This window comes from Lithobates pipiens, unplaced genomic scaffold (assembly GCF_037356315.1).
Source record: "Lithobates pipiens isolate NorthernLeopardFrog02 unplaced genomic scaffold, aLitPip1_a1.2 Scaffold_8, whole genome shotgun sequence".
NCBI classification, from domain to species: Eukaryota; Metazoa; Chordata; class Amphibia; order Anura; family Ranidae; genus Lithobates; species Lithobates pipiens.
In genome coordinates this window covers 515,623,549-515,645,725 of record NW_027507903.1, presented here as the reverse complement: position 1 = coordinate 515,645,725, position 22,177 = coordinate 515,623,549, and the positions used below count along the sequence as shown (strand labels likewise).

Below are 22,177 nucleotides of genomic sequence, written 5' to 3'. Positions count from 1 at the left end.
TGTGTATTTGCCAGTGCAATTCTAAGCAGCCATTTGGGACAGATTTGCCCAGGTCTGTGACAAATTCAAAGCTGGAGATGAGACAGATTTTCACTTTAAGCAGATGCACAATTAAGTGGTCAGGCACAGATTTTATTGTCCCAGTGCTGTTTTAGAGCAGCTGAGGGAGGAATTTATGAAACGACTTGACTTTCATAAATCTGTCTCAAGTCTTGCTCCCTGCTCCTGTGTAACACTGCCTTGTTGCTTTGCAGCACAATTGAAAATGTCCCCCAGCATTGCAAGCTAGCTCTACAGTGCTGTAATTATTCACAGTGACCAAGGGCTGGTGTGACCTAGGGTACAAGTAACATTACAATTGTATTTGAACTTTTCATCCAGCCGCATAATCGTTGCAACAGTGTTTGCTTATGTAATAATGAATTTGAGACCTCACCATTTTACTTCTCCTTTTTGTTGTAAAAGTTGTAAAGCTTTGTTTTCCTAAAATAACAAACATGTTATACTTATCTGCTCTGTACAATAACATTCCACAGAGCAGCCCTGAACCTCCTCTTCTGCCCCCCCCCCCCCCCCCCGCCAGTGCTCTAGGCTCCTCCCCCTCATCCTGGTGCACTGCCAAATAAAACCACTTCTTATGGGGACACATATGCAGGCTTGCTCCAGAGTCTGCTGTGTGTGTTATAGACACACACAGCACGGCTTAGCCCCATCCCCAGCTCCCTCCTCACAGGATTTGATCGACAGCAGCAGGAGTCCTGTGAGGAGAAGAGAGAGCAGTGCTGCTGCACTCGGGCACATCACTGGATCCAGATAAGTATTTTGGGGGATAAGGGGGCCATACAAACACTGGGACATTTTTTACCTTAATGCAGGGAATGCAACTGGGCCCCATACTCCAGGAGGCCCATGTGGCTACCCTGTACACCTGAATGGGAGGGACGGCGGGGGGAGGGTTGGGGGCATCATATAGAAGAACTGATGCCCACCATTTTCGTCCTGAAGCCAGCTGAAAGCCCAGTTCTCTTCCTCTCCCTCCGGCAGGCATTCAGCAGCTGCCGGAGGAAAATTGCAAAGAAAAAAAATGTTTAACTGAACCGTGAACACTAAACATTGCAGGGGTGAAACTTTTTCCTGTACCTTCAAGAAAGAAAATAATGTAAATAATACATGGAGCGAAATTGTCTGGATCTAAAAGAGGCTACTTTGTACTCTGTAACTGCACCTATAGCCAAGGGCCTGTTTAATAAATATGTGTGCACAATTTTCTGAAACGCGAATTCATCGAAAACCAGCTCTGAATCATAATTTTCTTATAATGCATTCCCAGCATGTACCTAAATCCAGGAAAATCATTCAATGTGTCGCAAGGTTCTGGCTCTCAGATTAATACTGCCTGTTATGGTATTTCTTCTGTTTTATTCAAATACTTGTGTTAGGTGATCCATCTGGACCAGCCAGTTGATTTATTTCAGACTGTGGCATTCAATAATTATTCTGAGATCTACTGTAAAAATAGTAGCCACGCAATGGACTGGAAAAGGTTGCATGTATATAATGCAGTGGTGGGCTAATTCATTCAGTTAGGTGATTTATGTGCAATGTTAGACTTGAAATGAGTGGTGTGTATTCCAGAAAATGTAGCCAGTCTCGTTAATGATGTTATCATCAAATGATTCCATCAAAAGTTGTCTGTTGTGTTCTTTTTTAACAATCAGAATGTTTCTTTATTAAAACAAATGCAAAAATATGGACAATATCAAGAGGTGCAATATACACGGACAGTTCTAGAGAAGGCAAAGCACACATCAGGTGAACCTGTAGCCCATTAGTTCCAACACCATGGGTAAACCTTATATGGAGAATAAACATCAATAAAAAGGAAGAGAAATAAAACATCAATCTCATTGCCCAATCAAGACCCAAAAAAGACAAAGAAGGCAACTCAGCCATCCCAGCGCCAAAAGCAAGGTGCAAGACGGAAAGTGCCCAGCCTAAGCTGTCTATGGCTGCCACACCTTTTCAAATTTCTTGGATCAATTCCTGGTAATATAGGTTAACTTATATAAAGGAAGATCAGCTCCCATTAACCTATGGAGGGAGGGGAATGGGCGTTCCATCTTAGAATAATTTCCCATTTGGCATAATAGAAAAAGGTATGCTAACAGTAATTTAGTACACCTAGGCCACTGCTCATCATCATGAATCCCCAACAGAGCCATCGCCGATGAAACCAGAAGAGTCAGCTGGAGACCACCTTTAATGAGTTCCTCCACCTCCTCCTAATACTGAGCAATCCTCGGGCAGCTCCAGAACATATGAATATATGTTCGTTCACCACTACCACATCTAGGGCAATCCTGCGACCTCTGGAGGTAGATCCTGCGCAGTCTGTGCAAAAATGTTACCTGTATCAACGTTATATACGTATGTATCAACTTATCCTGCTACTTAATGCTATCTTCCAAACAGTCTTCCCATTCTTCCCTGTCTAAGTCCAGGGGGTTGGTTTTCCACCTATCCCAGAGCCATACCATCTTGGGAGAGTCCTCACTCAGCAAGGCCAAGTACAGAGCCAGACCAGGATTTAGATAAAGATTCTTGAGCGAATAGTTCTTCAATGGGATCCATAGATAGGCTTGGTGGGGTCAGGAATTGGGCACGAGCAGCATGACGCAACTGCAGGTATCGGAAATACATCCAACCAGGTAAGGGAAATTTGGCCTTGAGATCCAAGGCCCCCGCCGAGAACACACCCCCAATAGTTTTAATGCCATAGTGGACCCACACCTGGGGGTTAGGAATATAGAAGAGCTGTGGAAAGTTAGGGTTCCCCCACGGCGCGTTAGAAAGGGATCACTGATTCGAATGGCCAAACCTACGCCTGCCCACCACCCAGACCTTTAGCGTAATTTTAGTAGGAAGCGGAAGGTCAGCATAAGCCTGAAAACCCCTATAGACCAAGTTGCCCAGCTCCTGGAGCAACCCAAGAATGCATGCCTCCAGACACACAGCTGCATTGGCCCAAGGGAGCACAACCACCACCGAACTGTGCCCAGTAGTATGTCCGCATTGCACAGGAACCAGGGTCGATTTGTCGACCTGGTTCCTGTGCAATGGGAATAGTGGGAAATCTGCAGCAACTTCTCTAGCTTGGGGATCTAAGGGAAAAGGCGTTTACTTAGCCCAGTTGATACAAATGCCCGAAAATCTACCAAATTCTTTAAAGGGCACTTACACAGGTCCCCCTCCTTGTCCCGCTGACCTGGACCTCAGCAATCTCCGGTTCTAAGCCCTGCTACGTCCACGCCAGAAGTCCGAGGCTTATCAATCCCCTGAGCTGAATGTTTTAGAGCATTTTAATTGGTCAGCGCCATCACAGGGGCGGCCCCAACCAATCAGAAGCCGCATAGCCTGTTCTGTCAGCTATGGAGAAGACGCATGGCTGCAGAGGATTTCTAAACCCCCTACTCCTTTTGCAGATATACCAGGGATTAGAACCAGAGATTGCTGCGGTCCAGGTCAGTGGTATCAGGGGGGGATGAGGGGGGGGACCTGTGTAAGTTCACCTTACAGATTTTTCTTAAATATATCCAGTGCCGCCATTAGGGATTCGTCGGCATCCTGGAGGTATAAAAGTGTGTCATCGGTGTACAAAGATTTTTTTTTCCTCCAGGGAACCCACCTTAATCCGATCAGAGCCTCAAATCAAAATAGCCAAAGGTTCAAGAGCTAAGATAAAAAGGGCAGGGGATAGAGGGCACCACTGACGAGTACCTCTCTGCAGCGGAAAGGATGCCGATAGGCTATCGTTAGTCTGAATACAGGCTTTGGGTGAACTATGTAACATACGCAATCACTGGAGAAATTTACGGCCAAAGCCAACTCTATGCAATGTCTCCCACAGGAAATTCCCCTCTACCGAGTCTAATGCCTTTTCAGTGTCCAGGGAAGCAATGACCCTATGCCCACTATTGGTATGGGACATATAGAGGTTGCGAAAGAATCTTCGGAGGTGGATATCGGTGCCCTTCTCGGGCATAAACCACAGTTGGTCGACATAAATAATCTCCTCCAAATCCCCCTTATGTTCTTTTATACACAGAACACTTCCCACTATTGATTTATGTTTGTGTGTAGGGATGAGCTTTGAGTTCAAGTCGAACTCATGTTCAACTCGAACATTGCCTGTTCCCCTGTTCACCAAACAGCGAACAATTTGGGGTGTTCGTGGCAAATTCAAAAAACCGCGGAACACCCTGTACAAGTCTATGGGGGGAAATCTAAAGTGCTAATTTTAAAGGCTTATATGCAAGTTCTTGCCATAAAAAGTGTTTGGGGACCTGGGTCCTGCCCCAGGGGACATGTATCAATGCAAAAAAAAAGTTTTAAAAACTTAAGTTTTTTTCGGGAGCAGTGATTTTAATAATGCTTAAAGTGAAACAATAAAAGTGTAATATTCCTTTAAATTTCATACCTGGGGGGTGTGTATAGTATGCCTGTGAAGAGGTGCATGTTTCCCGTGCTTAGAACTGTCGCTGCACAAAGTGTAATTTCTGCAAGAAAAAAAGTCATTTAAAATCACTTGCGGCTATAATGAATTGTCGGCTCCCTGTAATACAGAGAACAGTCATTGAAAGTCATTGATTAAAAAAAAAAAAAGCGTTTCAATTACCAGGCCCTTCAGATCTGGCATGGATATTAAGGGGAACCCCGTGTGAAATAAAAAAAAGACGGCCCCCCCCCCCCCAAATATCCATACCAGACCCTTGAGGTCTGGTGTGGATTTTAAGGGGAACGCCAAGCCAAATTTGAAAAGAAGAATGGCGTGGAATTCCCCATAAAAATCTATACCAGACCTTTTATCCGAGCACGCAACCTGGCAGGCCGCAGGAAAAGAGGGGGGATGAGAGAGCTTCTCCCCTCCTGAACCGTACAAGGCCACATGCCCTCAACATTGGGAGGATGCTTTGGGGCCCCCCCCAATTAATTGGGGGGACCCCAAATTAATATACACATATCTTTACATCTGCCCACCTATTGACCTAGGTGGACAGATGTAAAGATATGTGTATCCATGTACATCCTTTTATTGCCATTCCTTCACAGTTAAGTCAGAAAAAATGAAAAAGGGCGCAAACCTTTTAGGATATTTTTTCAGACCTACAGTAGCTGAACTCTGAGGTAATCACATGTAAACAGAGATGCATTTGTTTACATCCACCTGCCCATAGACCAGTCATTTGCAACCTCTTTATTGTAGAGGAACCTTTAGGGTGCTTGAAAACATGCTGGCTGAGCCCATTCAACATAATTCTCATTGTGTTCCTTCTATAGGCAGCCCACAGCTCATAGAAAATTTTCCATTGTTCATCAGCACGCGGCCATTCATGTGAATGACACACTGTATGCTGGGCTGCCCTGGAGGGAAGAAATATGCTGGGAATTATGCTAAAGGGTTCAGCCAGCCCATATGCAAGAGCCCCCGTAAAATAAGTTTCTGGTCTCAGAAAACCCCTGCTAATAATTACTATATCTACAGTTCATGTACAGTAATGTGATGGTTAGTGGAAAGAGTAATGCCTCTTACATTTGTGGTAGATAGTTAAAAAGATTGCTGGTTTGAATGCTTACTTATTTGAGAAGTAGAAACTGCAGACTTCTCAAGGAACACCTAGCAACCTCTGGAGGAACCTTAGTTGAGAGAGGCTGCCATAGACTAACATTGAACTTCCATTCAGATCTGAATAAAAAATCTCAATTTGACAGACGGATCAGATTGAAATGGCCAAATGAAAGAAAAAAAAAAAACAATAAAAATCATCACATTGTTACATAGTTAGTCAGGTTGAAAAAAGACACATGTCCATCAAGTTCAACCACAAAAAAAAAAATTTTTTATAATAATATCATACAATCCCATATACCCAATTCTATACCCACAGTTGATCCAGAGGAAGGCAAAAAACCCCAGCAGAGCATGATCCAATTTGCTAAAGCAGGGGAAAAAATTCCTTCCTGATCCCCCGAGAGGCAATCGGATTTTCCCCAGATCAACTTTACCTATAAATGTTAGTACCCAGTTATATTATGTACACTTAGGAAATAATCCAGGCCCTTCTTAAAGCAATCCACTGAGCTGGCCAAAACCACCTTAGCAGGGAGTCTATTCCACATTTTCACAGCTCTTACTGTGAAGAAACCTTTCCGTATTTGGAGATGAAATCTCTTTTCCTCTAGACGTAAAGAGTGCCCCCTTGTCCTCTTTGTTGACTGTAAAGTGAATAACTCAACACCAAGTTCACTATATGGACCCCTTATATATTTGTACATGTTGATCATATCCCCCCTTAATCTCCTCTTATCAAGAGAGAATAAATTCAGTTCCTCTAATCTTTCCTCATAGCTGAGTTCCTCCATGCCTCTTATCAGTTTGGTTGCCCTTCTCTGCACTTTCTCCAGTTCCCCGATATCCTTTTTGTGAACTGGTGCCCAAAACTGAATGGCATATTCCAGATGAGGTCTTACTAATTTGAACAGGGGCAAAATGATATCTCTCTCTAAATAGTTTGTTCTTATATGTTTTTAATATGTTAGCCATTGTTCACCAAAATCATAAAACAGCCTGGTTAATATGCCGAACAGTATCTAGAAAAGCCCAAACTTCTGGAACAAAGCCATTTGGAGTAACGAGGCCATAACTGAAGATTTTGGTCACAACCATAAAAGCTATTTTCTATTCTTACATCAGGGGACACAGAGCCGTAGTAATTACTACATGGGTTATATCGGTGTATCAGGTGCTGGACACTGGCACGCCCCTTAAGGCGTGAACTTCCCCCATATAACCCCTCCCACTACTGGGAGTCCTCAGTTCTTTTGCCAGTGTCTAAGGTGTTGGGCACGAGTAAGGATGTGTTGTACTGAGCTCCACGGGCAGTAATCATTGATGAGAGCCAGCCATCCTGACGGGATCTGTTCTGATGTCTTTTTAATGGACTAAATTAATGGTACCCGGGCCTCGTAATCCGAAGACACAAGGTTTTGCTTGCGAATGCTTTGAGAGCTGGGCCCTGGGATCCAGTACTTTTTGGTAGTGAGGGTAGTGAGGGTCCTGTCGCAGGTCCAGGATTGTGGGTCAACCTGAGTTTTCCCCGGTTCCTGAAGGTTTCCTACTCTAAGGGTCCTAAGGGGTCACAACAAACTAAAACCCTTTCCAAAAGAATGTCCTCCTCCTCTGAGAGTGTTGCGGCCAGTCAGATTGAGCCATCAGGGGAAACTGTAATTGCAGTCACTCAAGACGCTTCAGCCCCTGAGTATGTTACACGTGAAGTGTTGTCTTCTACCATTGCTGGTTTGGAGCTTGATGCTATTTTATCCCTCCAGAGCGGGGTTCAAGGTAGCAGATCCCCATCAAGTGCTCAAGATCCTCCTCTGGAGGTTCAGGATGCCGAGAATCAGACAGATCTTCCTAGGGATTTGGAAGATACTGGGTTATCCTCTTCTGAGGATCCTAACACAGAAGGAGTATCACCACAAGAGTGCTTGCTTGTGAACGCTCTCACTAAATTGGTTCGTTCAACTTTTTTGCTACCTGCAGCGCAGGCTCTTGATGATCTCATCTCTAAGTTAGGATCATTAAAACCTCCTCCGTCTGTGGAGGCCTTTCCTATTCATGCGTGGCTAAGAAAGCTTATGTATGCAGAGTGGGAACATCTGGATAAGCAGTTTTATCCTCCTAAGAGATTCTCCAAACTGTATGGAAGAGGATTTCTATAAGAAATGGGGGTTTCCTGCGGTTGATGCTGCAATTACCTCGGTGAATAAGAACCTCACTTGTCCAGTTGATAATAATCATTTTAAGGGATCCAGCAGCTAAGAAGTTGGAGCACCTTTCTAAGAACCAAATGGCTTTAGCAGGTTCAGCAGCGCAGCCGGTTCTTGCCGCAGTGGGTGTATCCCAGGCCATTAAGGAACAGTTTGAGGAGATGCTTAAATTTTTGCCTGTTGAACAGGTCCAACAGTACGCTGATTTAGCAGACACACTGTGTTTCACAGTAGATGCTATGAGAGATGCGTCCATTCAGATCTCACGTCTTATGCTGGGACTAATGCATTCTCGCAGAATTCTTTGGCTGAAGAATTGGTCAGCTGAAGCACAGTGTAAGAAGCTCCTAGCCAGTTTCCCTTTTCATGGTGAACGGCTATTTGGAGAAGATTTGGATAAATACCTAAAGAGGATTTCCAATGGCAAAAGCTCTCTTTTACCAGTAAAGATGAAATTCAGACATTTCTCATTTAAGCGGGCCTCTTCTCCTGTACCAGGGACATCAGCTTCTAGGCAGTCTCGACGGCCTCAGTCGTCAGGTTCAAGGGGAAAACCCCAGGGGCAGCACCAAGGTCAGAAGACATCTTGGGGGAACAAAGCCCACAAAGCAGAGTGCTAAAGCCTTCTTATGAAGGGGCGCCCCCGCTCGCTAATGTGGGGGCAAGGCTCCTGCCAGATCTTAGAAAATTGCAGGAGCCTTCCCATGTCAAGAAAAGTGGGTGATTTCTGCTGTTTCTGTAGGTTACAAACTAGAGTTCCGAGTTTTTCCGTCTCCCCGGTTTCTAAGATCAAGTTTTCCCAAGGATCCAGAGAAGAAGAGGGCTCTCATTTTAGCACTTGATCTGCTATCCAAGGCAGTCATATCAGAAGTTCCCTTAGAGGAATAGGGCACAGGTTTTTATTCAAACCTCTTCATGGTTCCGATACCGAACGGGGAAATAAGACCTATTCTAGATCTCAAAGATCTCAATCAGCCATTGAACATCCAGTCGGTTGTAGCCATCCTCCAAGGAGGGGAAGTATTGGCTTTGATCGTTATCAAGGATGCCTATCTCCATGTGCCAATATTTCCCACTCACCAGAAGTTTCTGCACTTTGAAGTAGAAAATTATTTTCAGTTTGTGGCTATGCCAGTTGTTCTAGCCACAGCTCCACGGGTGTTGTCAAAGATTCTGGCTCTTGCTTTAGCCAGATTAAGGGCTCAGGGCATAACGATCCTAGCCTACTTAGACTATCTACTTTTAGTAGATCATTCGGTTTCAGAGTTAGACCATAGTCTGGTAACAACGGTAAGCTACCTGGAATCTCTAGGCTGGGTTCTCAACCTAGAAAAATCCTCCTTGAAACCATCAAGGAGAGTACAGTACCTGGGTCTAATCATAGATACCAGGCAGAGAAAGGTATTTTTACCGCAAAAGAGAATCCGTTCCATTGTAGAACTAATTGTAGAACTAATCCACCTCACCGCATGAGACTTTTGGGAAAGATGGGGGCCTCCTTCGAGGCCGTCCCTTACGCACAGTTTCATTCAAGATTGCTAGAAAGTGCAATCTTGTCAGCCTGGAACAAGAAAGTTCAGGCCTTCGATTTTCCAATTCAGCTTGCTCCTGACATACGTCAGAGCCTAAATTGGTGGTTAATATCCAGCAACCTTCAAAAAGGAAGGTTGTTTCTACCAGCCACCTGGAAAGTAGTAACCACGGATGCCAGTCTTCTAGGCTGGGGAGCGGTCCTGGAAGAGGATTCTGTCCAGGGGAAGTGGTCCAGATTGGAAAGGACCTTACCTATCAATATTTTGGAAATTCAGGCAATCCGTCTGGCTCTAAGAGCCTGGACCGTCATACTGAAGGGCTGTCCTGTCAGGATTCAGTCCGACAACGCCATGGCTGTGGCTTACATCAATCACCAGGGGGGCACGAGAGAGAGGGGAATCGGGTTCTGTCTTGGGCAGAACACAACGTTCCTTGCCTTTCGGCAATATTCATTCCCGGGATAGAGAATTGGCAGACGGACTACTTGAGCCACCAACAATTATTTCCAGGAGAATGGTCTCTTCACCCCAACATCTTCCTTGCGATATGTCAGAGATGGGGTACTCCGGACGTGGACCTGTTCGCATCCAGGTTCAACAACAACGCCGACACCTTTGTGTCAAGGACAAGGGATCTGCTAGCTTGCAGAACAGATGCATTAGTCTTCCCATGGGATAAGTTTTCTCTGATCTATGCATTTCCTCCAGTTCGGCTTCTTCCGTGCCTTCTTCGCAGGATCAGGCAGAAACAAAAGGAGGTGATTCTAGTGGCCCCAGCGTGGTCCAGAAGGCCTTGGTTCGCCAAGATCATAAAGATGGCAGTAGGAGTTCACTGAACTCTGCCATTATGGCCGGACCTTCTCACGCAGGGTCCAGTATTCCATCCTACCCTACAGACACTAAATTTGATGATCTGGCTATTGAAACCCACATTCTAAGGGATCGTAGGTTGTCTCCTTCAGTTATATCTACCTTGATTAATGTCAGGAAGCCGGCTTCCAGGATCATTTACTATAGAATCTAGAGGGCATATGTTGCAGATCAAGGGGTTGGCACCCCAGGAAATATGTTATAGGTAAAATCCTTGATTTTCTGCAGATGGGATTGGAGATGAATCTGGCCTTGAATACTATCAAGGGCCAGATCTTGGCCTTGTCAGTGTTCTTTCAGAGGCCTTTAGCTTCTCACTCTTTAGTGCGTAGCTTTGTTCAGGTGGTAACACGGATCAGTCCTCCTATCAAGGCACCTCTAAATCCTTGGGATTTGAATTTGGTCATGTCGGCTTTGCAGAAGCAGCCTTTTGAACCCTTATGGGAAATTCCCTTGGTTCTTTTGACTAGAAAGATAGTCTTTCTGGTTGCCATTTCTTCTGCTAGAAGAGTATCTGAACTAGCGGCTCTATCTTGTAAGGAGCCATATCTGATTATGCCTAGGGCCGCGTACACACGTGCGGACTGTTCGCCCAACCTTGTTCGGCAAACAGTTTGACAAACAGTCCGCTCAAAATTAGCATGAACGGACTTGACCACACACGATGAACGAACAGTCCGCTGAAACCGTGCGCGATGACGTGAACGGCACGTACGACGGGACTAGAAAACGACGTCCTATACACTGCAATGCAACCTTCGGCGTGTAAATCCTTTCTGAGTATGCGCGGAACTTGGTTTGACGAACAAGCCTACACACGAGCGGACTGTCCGCTCAAACCAAGTTTCAGCGGACAGTTTTACGGAAATTCCGAAAAACTTTGTTCGTCAGACTGTCCGCTGAAACTGTCCGCTGAAGCCCACACAAGAGCGGACTGTCCGCTGAAACACTGTTCAGCGGACAAAGTTGGGCGAACAGTCCGCCCGTGTGTACGCGGCCTAAGAATAAAGTGGTGTTACGCCCTCATCTTGAATTCCTGCCAAAGGTGGTGTCCGGTTTTCACTTAAACCAAGATATTGTTCTTCTTTCATTCTTCCCAGAGCCTCGACCTAGGGAAGAGAGGGTGCTACATTTCCTTGATGTAGTAAGAGCGGTCAGAGTGTACTCAAGGGCGACGCTCAGGTTCGTAAGACAGATATTTTGTTTATTCTGCCGGATTGGTCCAAGGAGAGGACAGGCAGGGTCTAGATCCACGATTTCCAAGTGGATTCGTCAAGTCATTATTCAGGCTTATGGTTTAAAAAAGAAAATTCCTCCTTTTCATGTTAAGGCACACTCAACCAGGGCGATTAGTACCTCTTGGGTGGTGCATCATCAGGCCTCTGTGGCTCAGATCTGTAAGGCCGCGGCATGGTCTTCAGTTCATAAGTTTACCAGATTTTATCAAATCGATGTTAAGGGTCAAGAGGATACTGCCTTTGGGCGCAGTGTACTGCAGGCTGCAGTATGAGTCTTCTGACTTCCTTTCTTTTTTGTTCTGTCTCCGCCCCTTCAGTTGCCATTGCTATGGGACATCCCATGTAGTAATTACTATGGCTCTGTTTCCCCTGATGTAAGAAAAGAAAATAGGATTTTTAAAACAACTTACCTGTAAAATCCTTTTCTTTGATGTACATCAGGGGACACAGAGGTCGCTCCCTTCTTCTTATACACTTATATTGCTTGGCTACAAAACTGAGGACTCCCAGTAGTGGAAGGGGTTATATGGGGGATGTTCGCCTTAATAGGCTTGCCAGTGTCCAGCACCTTATACGCCAATATAACCCAAGTAGTAATTACTACAGCTCTGTGTCCCCTGATGTACATCAAAGAAAAGGATTTTACAGGTAAGCCATTTTAAAAATCCTATTTTTTGGAGAAGAATCAACAAGGCCTATGAAGAGAAGCACATCATGCATGGTGAAAAAACATGGAGGTGACTATGCTGTTTTGGGGGTGTGCGAGCTACAGCACAGGCAATATTGTCAATATTGATGACAAAATGAATGCAGCATGTAATTAGAAAAAAAAATTGGAAAATTTACACATTTCAGTCCAGATGCTGTGCAAGCAGTACACTTGGATTTGCCAATATGACAGTGTCCTGAACCATAAGGTCAAGTCACTTTGTGGAGAGCTCAAACATGCAATTCATGCTAGGCAACCAAAGAATTTACAGGACCTGGTGCCCTTTGGCCAAAAAGGTTAACCAAAGCTTAACCGCATGAGAACATAAAAGTCCTCATTCACAAAAAATTGTAATAGTAAGCCATCATTGATGCTAAAGGGGCAATACATGATATTAATTAAGAGTATGCAAACTTTTGAGCAGGACCATTTGCTTATTTATTTTATTTCTACTGTTTACATATTGATTGTGCTATTCTGTGCTGCCTAAACTTTCGATTTTAATTGTATAAAAAGGAGAATTGTGTTTGGTCTGATCACTCTCGTATTCTTATAAAATGGTCCACATTTTACAAATTTTGGCAAACGTATGTCCATATAGAAATTGAACTGCATCTTATATTGCATTTTCTTAGATAATGAAGAAAGATCCTCTTCATATAACCTTTGATTTAACAAAATTAGATAAAAGGATTTTCAAAGAACTCTGGCTGAACCTAGAGAAACATAAAATGCTTACTTGTTATTAGAGAATACTTAGAAGCAAAAAAAGTAAATCGAAGTATGGATTCTGTAAATTGAGGAAAAGGAATTCTATGTATGCAGCACTGTCCCTTTTTCTATTATGGTTTTAAAAAAATAAAAATCTATAGCTTCAAAGCATGACTGAACATATTAACAAAGGAGCTTTGCGCACAATGGCCTCTAGAATCCTTACACAATGCCTTAGCGTTTCCTGTTCAATAGAAAAATAAAATCTGCTACTGATTGTTCCAGAATGGAGAGGAAAAGCTAAAATCGTCCTTTCTCCAACAGTATTTTAATAGTCTGTAAGCAAGAGAAAAATAGACACAAGTTGTTAAACAACAACCGCTAAGACTTGCACTACAAGTTGCATTATACAAAGAGTTTATTATAGGCCCACTAGAGTGAAAAATATTGTATTCTGGTAAATGGTTTATACCTGTGATGATAGTATATGAACTTCTTTTTATTTTGAAATCCTGGATGCAGGCCAAGCTATCCTGCAAAATGGAGTTACAAGGGTTAGGTGTGTATGTATGTGTGTGTGTGTATATATATATATATATATATATATATATATATATATATATATGTGTGTATGTATGTGAATATATTTATTTTTTTCTTCGGGATTAGAGGGGTAAACGGGCTTCTGGGAGACAGTTCATTAAAATGAAAAAACGCTTTATTCAGCATCAAACAGAAAGATTACAGTCTTTGTCTTCGGGGGCAGCTCAAACAACACAAGTAAATCTTCTCATGAGAACAACTCAGGCTTACATGAATCTTTCAGCGTCCCAGCCACAGCATATACAGTAAAGAAAGGCCCAGTTACAGGCCAGCTCGCCCAGCAGATAAGAGTCAGAGTATGGAGGCTTCCATGCAGCATCCAGGTCTCCTCACCACAGACAGCAAAATAGCCATCATCCAGCCTCTCTGACCAGGTGCTTAGGCTTAATAAATAGGCCTACGGGGAAAATACCTGCCCTCTACAATTAACCCCTCTCCTAAACCTACTCCAGACTACCTCTCTGCAATATATATATATATATATATATAATATATATATACACACATTTAGATTCAATGCATTTAAGAGAATTCCCTACACAATAATTGTACAGTTGGGGGGGGGGGGAGACTGTTACTTGTTAGTTTGGAATAAGGTTTAACTTTTGTGTCAAAAGGATGATCACAAGACACACTTGTCTTTGTACTCCTCACCTGGTTGTCGCCACACACTCTTCACACCATCTGAACCAAATACATTTATTTTGGTCTCATCAGACCACAGGACATGGTTCCAGTAATCCATGTCCTGTCTGCTTGTCTTCAGCAAATTGCGTGCTTTCTTGTGCATCATCTTTAGAAGAGGCTTCCTTCTGGGATGGCAGCCATGCAGACCAATTTGATGCAGCGTGCGGCGTATGGTCTGAGCACTAACAGGCTGACCCTCACCCCTTCAACCTCTGCAGCAATGCTGGTAGCACTCATATGTCTATTTCCCAAAGACAACCTCTGGATATGATGCTGAGCATGTGCATGCAACTCCTTTGGTGGACCATGGCGATACCGGTCCTGTTAAACCAATGTATGGTCTTGGCCACTGTGCTGCAGCTCAGTTTCAGGGTCCTGGCAATCCTCTAATACACTAAGCAGGGATATGCAATTAGCGGACCTCCAGCTGTTGCAGAACTATAATTCCCATGAGCAAGACTCTGACAGCCACAAGCATGACACCCAGATGCAGAGGCATGATGGGACTTGTAGTTTTGCAACAGCTGGAGGTCCACTAATTGCATATCCCTGCCCTAAGCTATCTTTATGTAGAGCAACAATTCTTTTTTTCAGAGTTCTTTGATATGAGGTGCCATGTTGAACTTCCAGCGAGCAGTATAACTGAGTGAGAGCGATAACGCCAAATTCAACACACCTGCTCCCCATTCCCACCTGAGATCTTTTAACACTAACCAGTCACATGTCATCGGGGAGGGAAAATGGCTAATTGGGCCCAATTTGGACATTTACACATAGGGGTGTACTCAATTTTGTTGCCAGCGGTTTAGACAATAATGGCTGTATGTTGAGTTATTTTGAGGGGACAGAAAATGTACACTATTATACAAGCTGTACACTCACTACTTTACATTGTAGTAAAGTGTCATTTCTTCAGTGTTGTTACATGAAAAAATATAATAAAATATTTACAAAAATGTGAGGGGTGTACTCACTTTTGTGAGATACTGTATACCTGTAGTGTTCACAGTTTGAGAGCGCACACTCGCAATCTCAGGCGCTCAGGAAAATCCCAACTGCCAGTCTCCTGTTGGTGTCATATGTCCTCTCTCAAAAGTGTGCTCTATTCACGATTTGTATACTGACATTGTGGAACAGCAACGACCACTGGAATGGCTGCCACCCCGCCATGTGTTCCTTTCAACAGGAAGCGCATCACTGCATGTAATTTCCAGAAGTCAGAAAACAAACAGGGAGTTGACAAACAGTGAACACTGCAGATATATTTGATCTACCATATTTTCTGGCGTATAAGACTACCTTTTACACTTAAAAAAAAATGCCCAAAAATCGGGGGTCGTCTTATACGCCGGGTATACAATGCTGCCCGATGGATGTCAGCCCCCAAATGTCTGCTAATACTGTATGTGGCTTCAGCTACAAACAGTATATGCCGTTGAGCCAATCCCGGCGAGCGATGTATTTTATTAATGAATACAGAGCCTGTTTGGATTGGAGTAACAACCCCTGCCAATCCGAGCAGGCTACATAGAGTAGCCTGCTCGGATTGGCTTTGAGAGAGAGGCGCAAGGGCTGATGATGCTACAGCCTCTGCCAATCCAAGCAGGCGTTGTATTCATTAAAATAATACACCGCTCACCATACTTCCCTGGGTAAATCCATTCACTGATCTCCTACTACTATACATCCTGCTGTTTGCCTTTGAGATCCCAGGCACCCAAGAGGGACAGGTAAATCTGGGACATATGACAGGGGGTTTATTAAATGCATTTTGGTGGACAATTCCCATAGAATGTAACCCAAAAGTGGTATAGGTTTGGTTAGTGAAAAATTCTACTTTCCAGAGTTGTGGCATTCAATAGATCTGTGTTATTATTGTTTGATTTACTTTATGACATATCAAAGCATGGCGGATGAGTAGTTGGCATTCTTGCTTTGTGTTTTTTAATGGTTCTAATGTTTTTTTAAATGGTGTTGCCTCAGAAGGGGGGGTAGTCTTATACCACGAGTATTGCCCAAAACCTATGTTTTCACTTGAAAAATAGGGGGTCGTCTTATACGCCCAGTCGCCTTATACGCCGGCAAATACGGTATATTGTTGCCTAAAAAGTCAGTTTGTGTGGTCTAACAGACATTGTGCTCTATTTGTTTTACAGTTTTCCTGCTGTGGAGGAGAAGAGTTTAGAGACTGGGAGGTGAATCCATATCACTCATGTAACAGCACTGGACCTTTGTCTTGTGGCGTTCCATACACATGCTGCATAACTGGAAAGGTAAGATAAAAGATTGTATCATTTCCCTGCATGTTTCAGTGTAAGGCCTCATGCATACAGGACATAAAAAATAAACGCCGCTTTTAAAGGTGTTTTTACACCTTTTTTTTTTCCTGCTTCTAAACACACCTCTATGTTGGCCAATGTGGTCATGTACACATAGGCATTTACAGACATATTAGAAGAGGAGCAATTGGAGCCTGAATAAAAAAGCAATCACCTGCGCATTGAGGAGAAGGAAGTTTGCGCAGAAAAACGCTTGATGCACCTAAATGCCTGTAAACGCGCCTAAAACACTAGGTTTGTTAAGTGCTTGAGTATTCATTTAATCCAATGGGCAGAATTAATTAATGTTCTGGCCAAGGGAATGAATGAACGCCCAAACGCTTGACGCTCTTAAATACATCTAAACACATTCGCAAAACCCAGCTTTGGGTGCGTTTTTTAAGCTGCTTAGCACATACAGTATTAAAAATTACACTTTGCTACAATGTAAAGCAGTGAGTGTACAGCTTGTATAACAGTTTATATTTGCTGTCCCTCTTAAAATAATACACAGTCATTAATGTCTAAACCTCTGGCAACAAAAGTGAGTAGACCCCTAGGTGAAAATGTCCCAATTGGGCCCAATTAACCATTTTACCCCCCCCATTGTCATGTGACTCGTTAGTGTTACAAGGTTTCAGGTGTGAATGGGGAACAGGTGTGTTAAATTTGGTGTTATCGCTTTCACTCTCTCATACTGGTCAATGGAAGTTCAACATGGCACCTCATGGCAAAGAACTCTCTGGGGCTCTGAAGAAAAAAAAATGTTGCTCTACAAAAAGATGGCCTATGCGATAAGAAGTTTACCAAGACCCTGAAACTGAGCTGTGGTTTAACAGGACAGTTTCCACTCAGAACAGGCCTCCCCATGGTCGACCAAAGAAGTTGAGTGCACATGCTCAGCGTCATATCCAGTGGTTGTCTTTGGGAAATAGGTGTATGAGTGCTGCCAGAATTGCTGCAGAGGTTGAAGGGGTGGGGGGGTTCAGCCTGTCAGCGCTCAGACCATGCACCGCACACTGCATCAAATTGGTCTGCATGGCTGTTGTCCTAGAAGGAAGCGTCTTCTAAAGATGATGCACAAGAAAGCCCACAAACAGTTTGCTGAAGACAAGCAGACTAAGGAGATGGATTACTGGAACCATGTCATGTGGTCTGACAAGACCAAGATAAACACATTTAGTTCAGATGGTGTCAAGCATGTGTAGTGGTAACCAGGTGAGGAGTACAGACAAGTGTGTCTTGCCTACAGTCAATCATGGTGGTGTGAGTGTCATGGTCTGGGGCTGCATGAGTGCTGCCAGCACTGGGGAGCTACAGCTCATTGAGGGAACCATGAATGCCAACATGTACTGTGATGTACTGAAGCAGAGCATGATCCCCTCCCTTCAGAGACTGGGCCTCAGGGCAGTATTCCAACATAACGACCCTAAACACACCTCCAAGACAACCACTGCCTTGATAAAGAAGCTGAGGGTAAATGTGATGAACTGGCCAAGCATGTCTCCAGACCTAAACCCTATTGAGCATCTGTGGGGCATCCTCAAACAGAAGGTGGAGGAGCGCAAGGTCTCTAACATCCACTAGCTCTGTGATGTCATCATGGAGGAGTGGAAGAGGATTCCAGTGGCCACTTTTGAAGCTCTGGTGAACTTCATGCCCAAGAGGGTTAAGGCAGTGCTGGAAAATAATGGTGGGCACAAAAAAAATTGACACTTTGGGCCCAATTTGGACAGTTTCACTTAGGGGTGTACTTACTTTTGATGCCAGCGGTTTAGACAATAATGGCTGTGTGTTGAGTTTTTTGAGGAGATAGAAAATGTACACTGTTATACAAGCTGTACACTCACTACTTTACATTGTAGCAAAGTGTAATTTCTTCAGTGATGTCACATGAACAGATATAAAATATTTACAAAAATGTGAGGGGTGTACTCACTTTCGTGAGATACTGTATTTTAAGCTGCTTTTTTTTTTTTTGCCAGGCGCAAAGACGTCCAGAGGAGGGAAAAAGTCCTGTGTGCATAAGGCCTCATAAACCACAAACATGTTGTGTTGACTTTTAGGATTAATGTTGCAAAAAGAAACGGGAGAAAAGGTTAATTTACAAAAAATGGTGTACTCCCCCCCTTTACACCATGGTGGTTAACACAAACTGCACAGCAGTGAAGCTCATTATTAGTCTTTGGCTTTCCACAGTGTTGGTCTGGAGTTTGCAAGAGCTCCATGTATTTGAATGGATTTCTTCCTACTATACAAAAACTTACTGCCAAATAATTGACTTTTACACATATTGACCGAAGCAGGGCTTTTTTTTTCAGGGGGAACTTGGTGGAACTCAGTTCCATCACCTCTGGCTCAGACCCTTGGGGGGCCTGCTCACCACAATCACTTGTAAACACAGAAGTCCGGTTTCTGTGTTTACAAGTGACAGCTCTGCACTCTGTATGTAATGCAACCCCCTGAACTCTGCACTCTGTATGAAATGTAATCCTGGTATTTAATGCCACTTGAAGACTTGCCTATTGTTCGTGAAATTTGACTGACCCTACCCACTATTTGATATGATTTGGAGGGTGTGTGGGGGAGGGGAGGGGTTTTGGGGGGTCGTGCTCGAGTTTCCAGCACCTATTGTTTGAGAAAAAAAGCCATTGGCTCAAGTATGTATGCTAATGTGTAGAACATTCATAGGGAAATTGGTTTATTCATTTGGGGCAGGTATTGATACAAATAGTTTATTATCCTTTGTAAAGCTCTTCAGAAAAATTGTGAGAGCTATATCAGATATGAAAATAAATCCAAATGTGGTCTCTTCAGATACTAGAGGTCTCGACAGGCATACCTCCTATACTTTAAAGGAATAGAAAGTCCACAGTGCTGCAACCCTATATTTCAGTATCTATGACAGGGGTCTCCAGACTTTCTAAACAAAGGACAAATTTATTTTCCTCCAGACTTTAGGGGGGGTCAGACTGTGGCCAGTGGGAGCAGACAATTTACATTGTGCCTATGGTCATTAGGAGGAGGAATAGTGGCCCATCATTAGTAATAGTGGGAGGAATAGTATCCCATTGTTGTTTTCAATGGAAGGAATAGTGCCAAATCATTTATATTGGTGGGAGGAAAAGTGCTGGTGGAAGATGCTTAACCGTTGGTGTCAATGGAAGGATTAATGCCCCATTGTTGTGGTATCAGTGTAAGGAAAAGTGCTCTGTTGTTGTCCGTGGAAAAAAAGTGAACAGTTGTTTATATCAGTGGAAGGAATTTTGTACCATCATTGGTCACAGTGGAAGGACTTAATGCTCCATCATCAGGAACAGGGCTGGATAAAGGTTGGTAAAGGGCTGCAGTTTGCGGTCTGCATTGGTCTATAGGATAAGGTCTATGCCAAGACATATGCTGTACATACTGTATATATTTTATGACTAAGGCCCAGAATGTTTGGGGTTGAAACACATCATTTGTTGTACATGATGGACTCTTTTATGTTTTGATGGATTAAGAATACATTCTACTACAATTTGACTGCATTTTGTCTGTGCCGGACTTCTGTTCATACCTCCTGTAATGCTTTACAAGGGCTGCTGGGTGCAAGAAAATGTTTCTCAACCTCTTGGTTTTCACTACAGTTCTCATATTCCCATGGCTGAATATACTGTAGATAATCTAGGCTTTTATCAAGACGCATAGTTGCGCAAGGCATATAGAAGCTGTTTCATTGGAACGGTGAAACGGGCAGATTGGAGCTGTAATTGACATGGATAAGGCAGAATTCGAGCTACAAGATATCCATATATGTAAAACACCAGTGATGGATGCCCTAGCCATTGTGCCTAGTTTCTGCAGTCTATTCCTGCCACATATTCTAATTCTTCTATCACTATCGAAGGTAAGTGAGCTCTATGAAATTCACATTTGTTATGTGTATCCAAACCTAGAGGCTGTAATACATCAGCCCCTGATCCACATTCATGTTTTAATAATCGGCAACTATATTATCAAATTATGAAGCAAATAGGGAACACCCACCCCCATAAACATCAAGCTTTCATGAAAAAAGATTTATTACAGATTCATGTCTGAAACACAGATACAAAAATCTCATCTCATTTCAATAATCACTGAAGTGTGACTGCAAAGGATCCACGTCCTTTCTGCACAACTAATGAAAAAACTTCATTTACATTCCCACATTTAATACATTTGTGTGCTCAAGGTATAGAGCTGGACGGAAAACCAAAATAAATGAGGGTGGTAGACTTCAAATGCTACATTCTTATCGTGATCTTGAAATAATGAGAACTTTCAAAATGCATTAAAATGTCTCAGTCGGAAATTAACTGCTGGCTGCTTTGAGGCTGTATAGAGATGTGTCTGTAAATAAGCCTCCATTTTCTTTTATCGAGCTTATAATGTTCAAATCTCATAGTTTAATGATGAATTTAAAGTGACACCAACCTCTCAGAATTTACTTGATTAAAGCAAACTGGTTGAGTGGTTTTTATCAAAATGAGAAAGCTAATTATGTTATGTAGCCAATTTTAATTTAGGTGATGTTCATTCTATATGCACTTTTTATAGATAGCACAAAACTTGAAAAGTAAAAAAGAATGGACATTAAGTAGTAATCAATGTGTACAGGGGTTGGCCAAAAATAGGGATGGGTGAACGGTTCGGGCCAAACTTGAGATGTTCGGCGAACAACGAACATTATGCAGTGTTCGCGGCAAATTCGAAAGCCGCGGAAGCCCGCTAAAGTCTATGGGACACGAACGTGTAAAATCAAAGTGCTCATTTTAAAGGCTTATATGCAAGTTATTATCATAAAAAGTGTTTGGCGACCCGGGTCCTGCCCAGGGGACATGTATCAATGCAAAAAAATTTTTAAAAAATGGACACTTTTTCGGGAGCAATGATAATGCTTAACCACCTCAATACAGTGCACTTACACCCCCTTCCAGACCAGACCAATTTTCAGCTTTCAGCACTGTCACAGTTTAAATAACAATTACTCAGTCATGCAACACTGTACCCATATGAAACTTGCGTCCTTTTTTCCACACAAATAGAGCTTTCTTTTAGTGGTATCACTAGTGGGTTTTTTATTTTTTGTGCTATAAATTTAAAAAAAAACTTCCATTTTGTGAAAAAATGCCTTTTTCTTTGTTTCTGTCATAACATTTTGCTAATTAGTAATTTTTCTTCATAAATTTTGGCCAAAATTTATACTGCTACATATCTTTGGTAAAAATAACCCACATTAGTGTATATTATTTGGTCTTTGTGAAAGTTATAGAGTCTACAAACTATGGTGCCAATCACTGAAAATTGATCACATCTGATCAGGCCTTCAGTACATCAGGTGTATCTCATTTCTTGAGACACTAAGGCTGGGTTCACACTGAAGCGATGCGGGAACCGCATTGCATGCCTCCCGCCGGCAGTTCACATATGCGGACTGCTGGGAGAGTCAGTGAAACCTTAATGACACCCCCTGATCAGTTCGTATATCGCAGTGCGATCTGCAAACTCTGACAGGAATCGGATCGCATGGTGTGAACACCCATGCGATCCGATTCTGCTGCGGACCAAAAAAAGGGTCCTGTGCGAGTTTGGAGCGGGTGCGATGCGAATTCAGCCATACTATCTGTATGGCTGAACTCGCATCGCACAGAGATCGGA

At 43.1% G+C, this 22,177-nt stretch overlaps 1 protein-coding gene across 1 annotated transcript in view; it reads left to right on the top strand.

The window, feature by feature from the left end:
* Positions 1–22,177, top strand: part of LOC143960638 (tetraspanin-15-like) — a 243,344-nt gene that overhangs the window by 147,323 nt on the left and 73,844 nt on the right. The window contains exon 5 of the mRNA XM_077469420.1: positions 16,334–16,450. Coding sequence (XP_077325546.1) covers positions 16,334–16,450 — 117 coding nt within the window. The remainder of the gene's footprint in view (positions 1–16,333; positions 16,451–22,177) is intronic.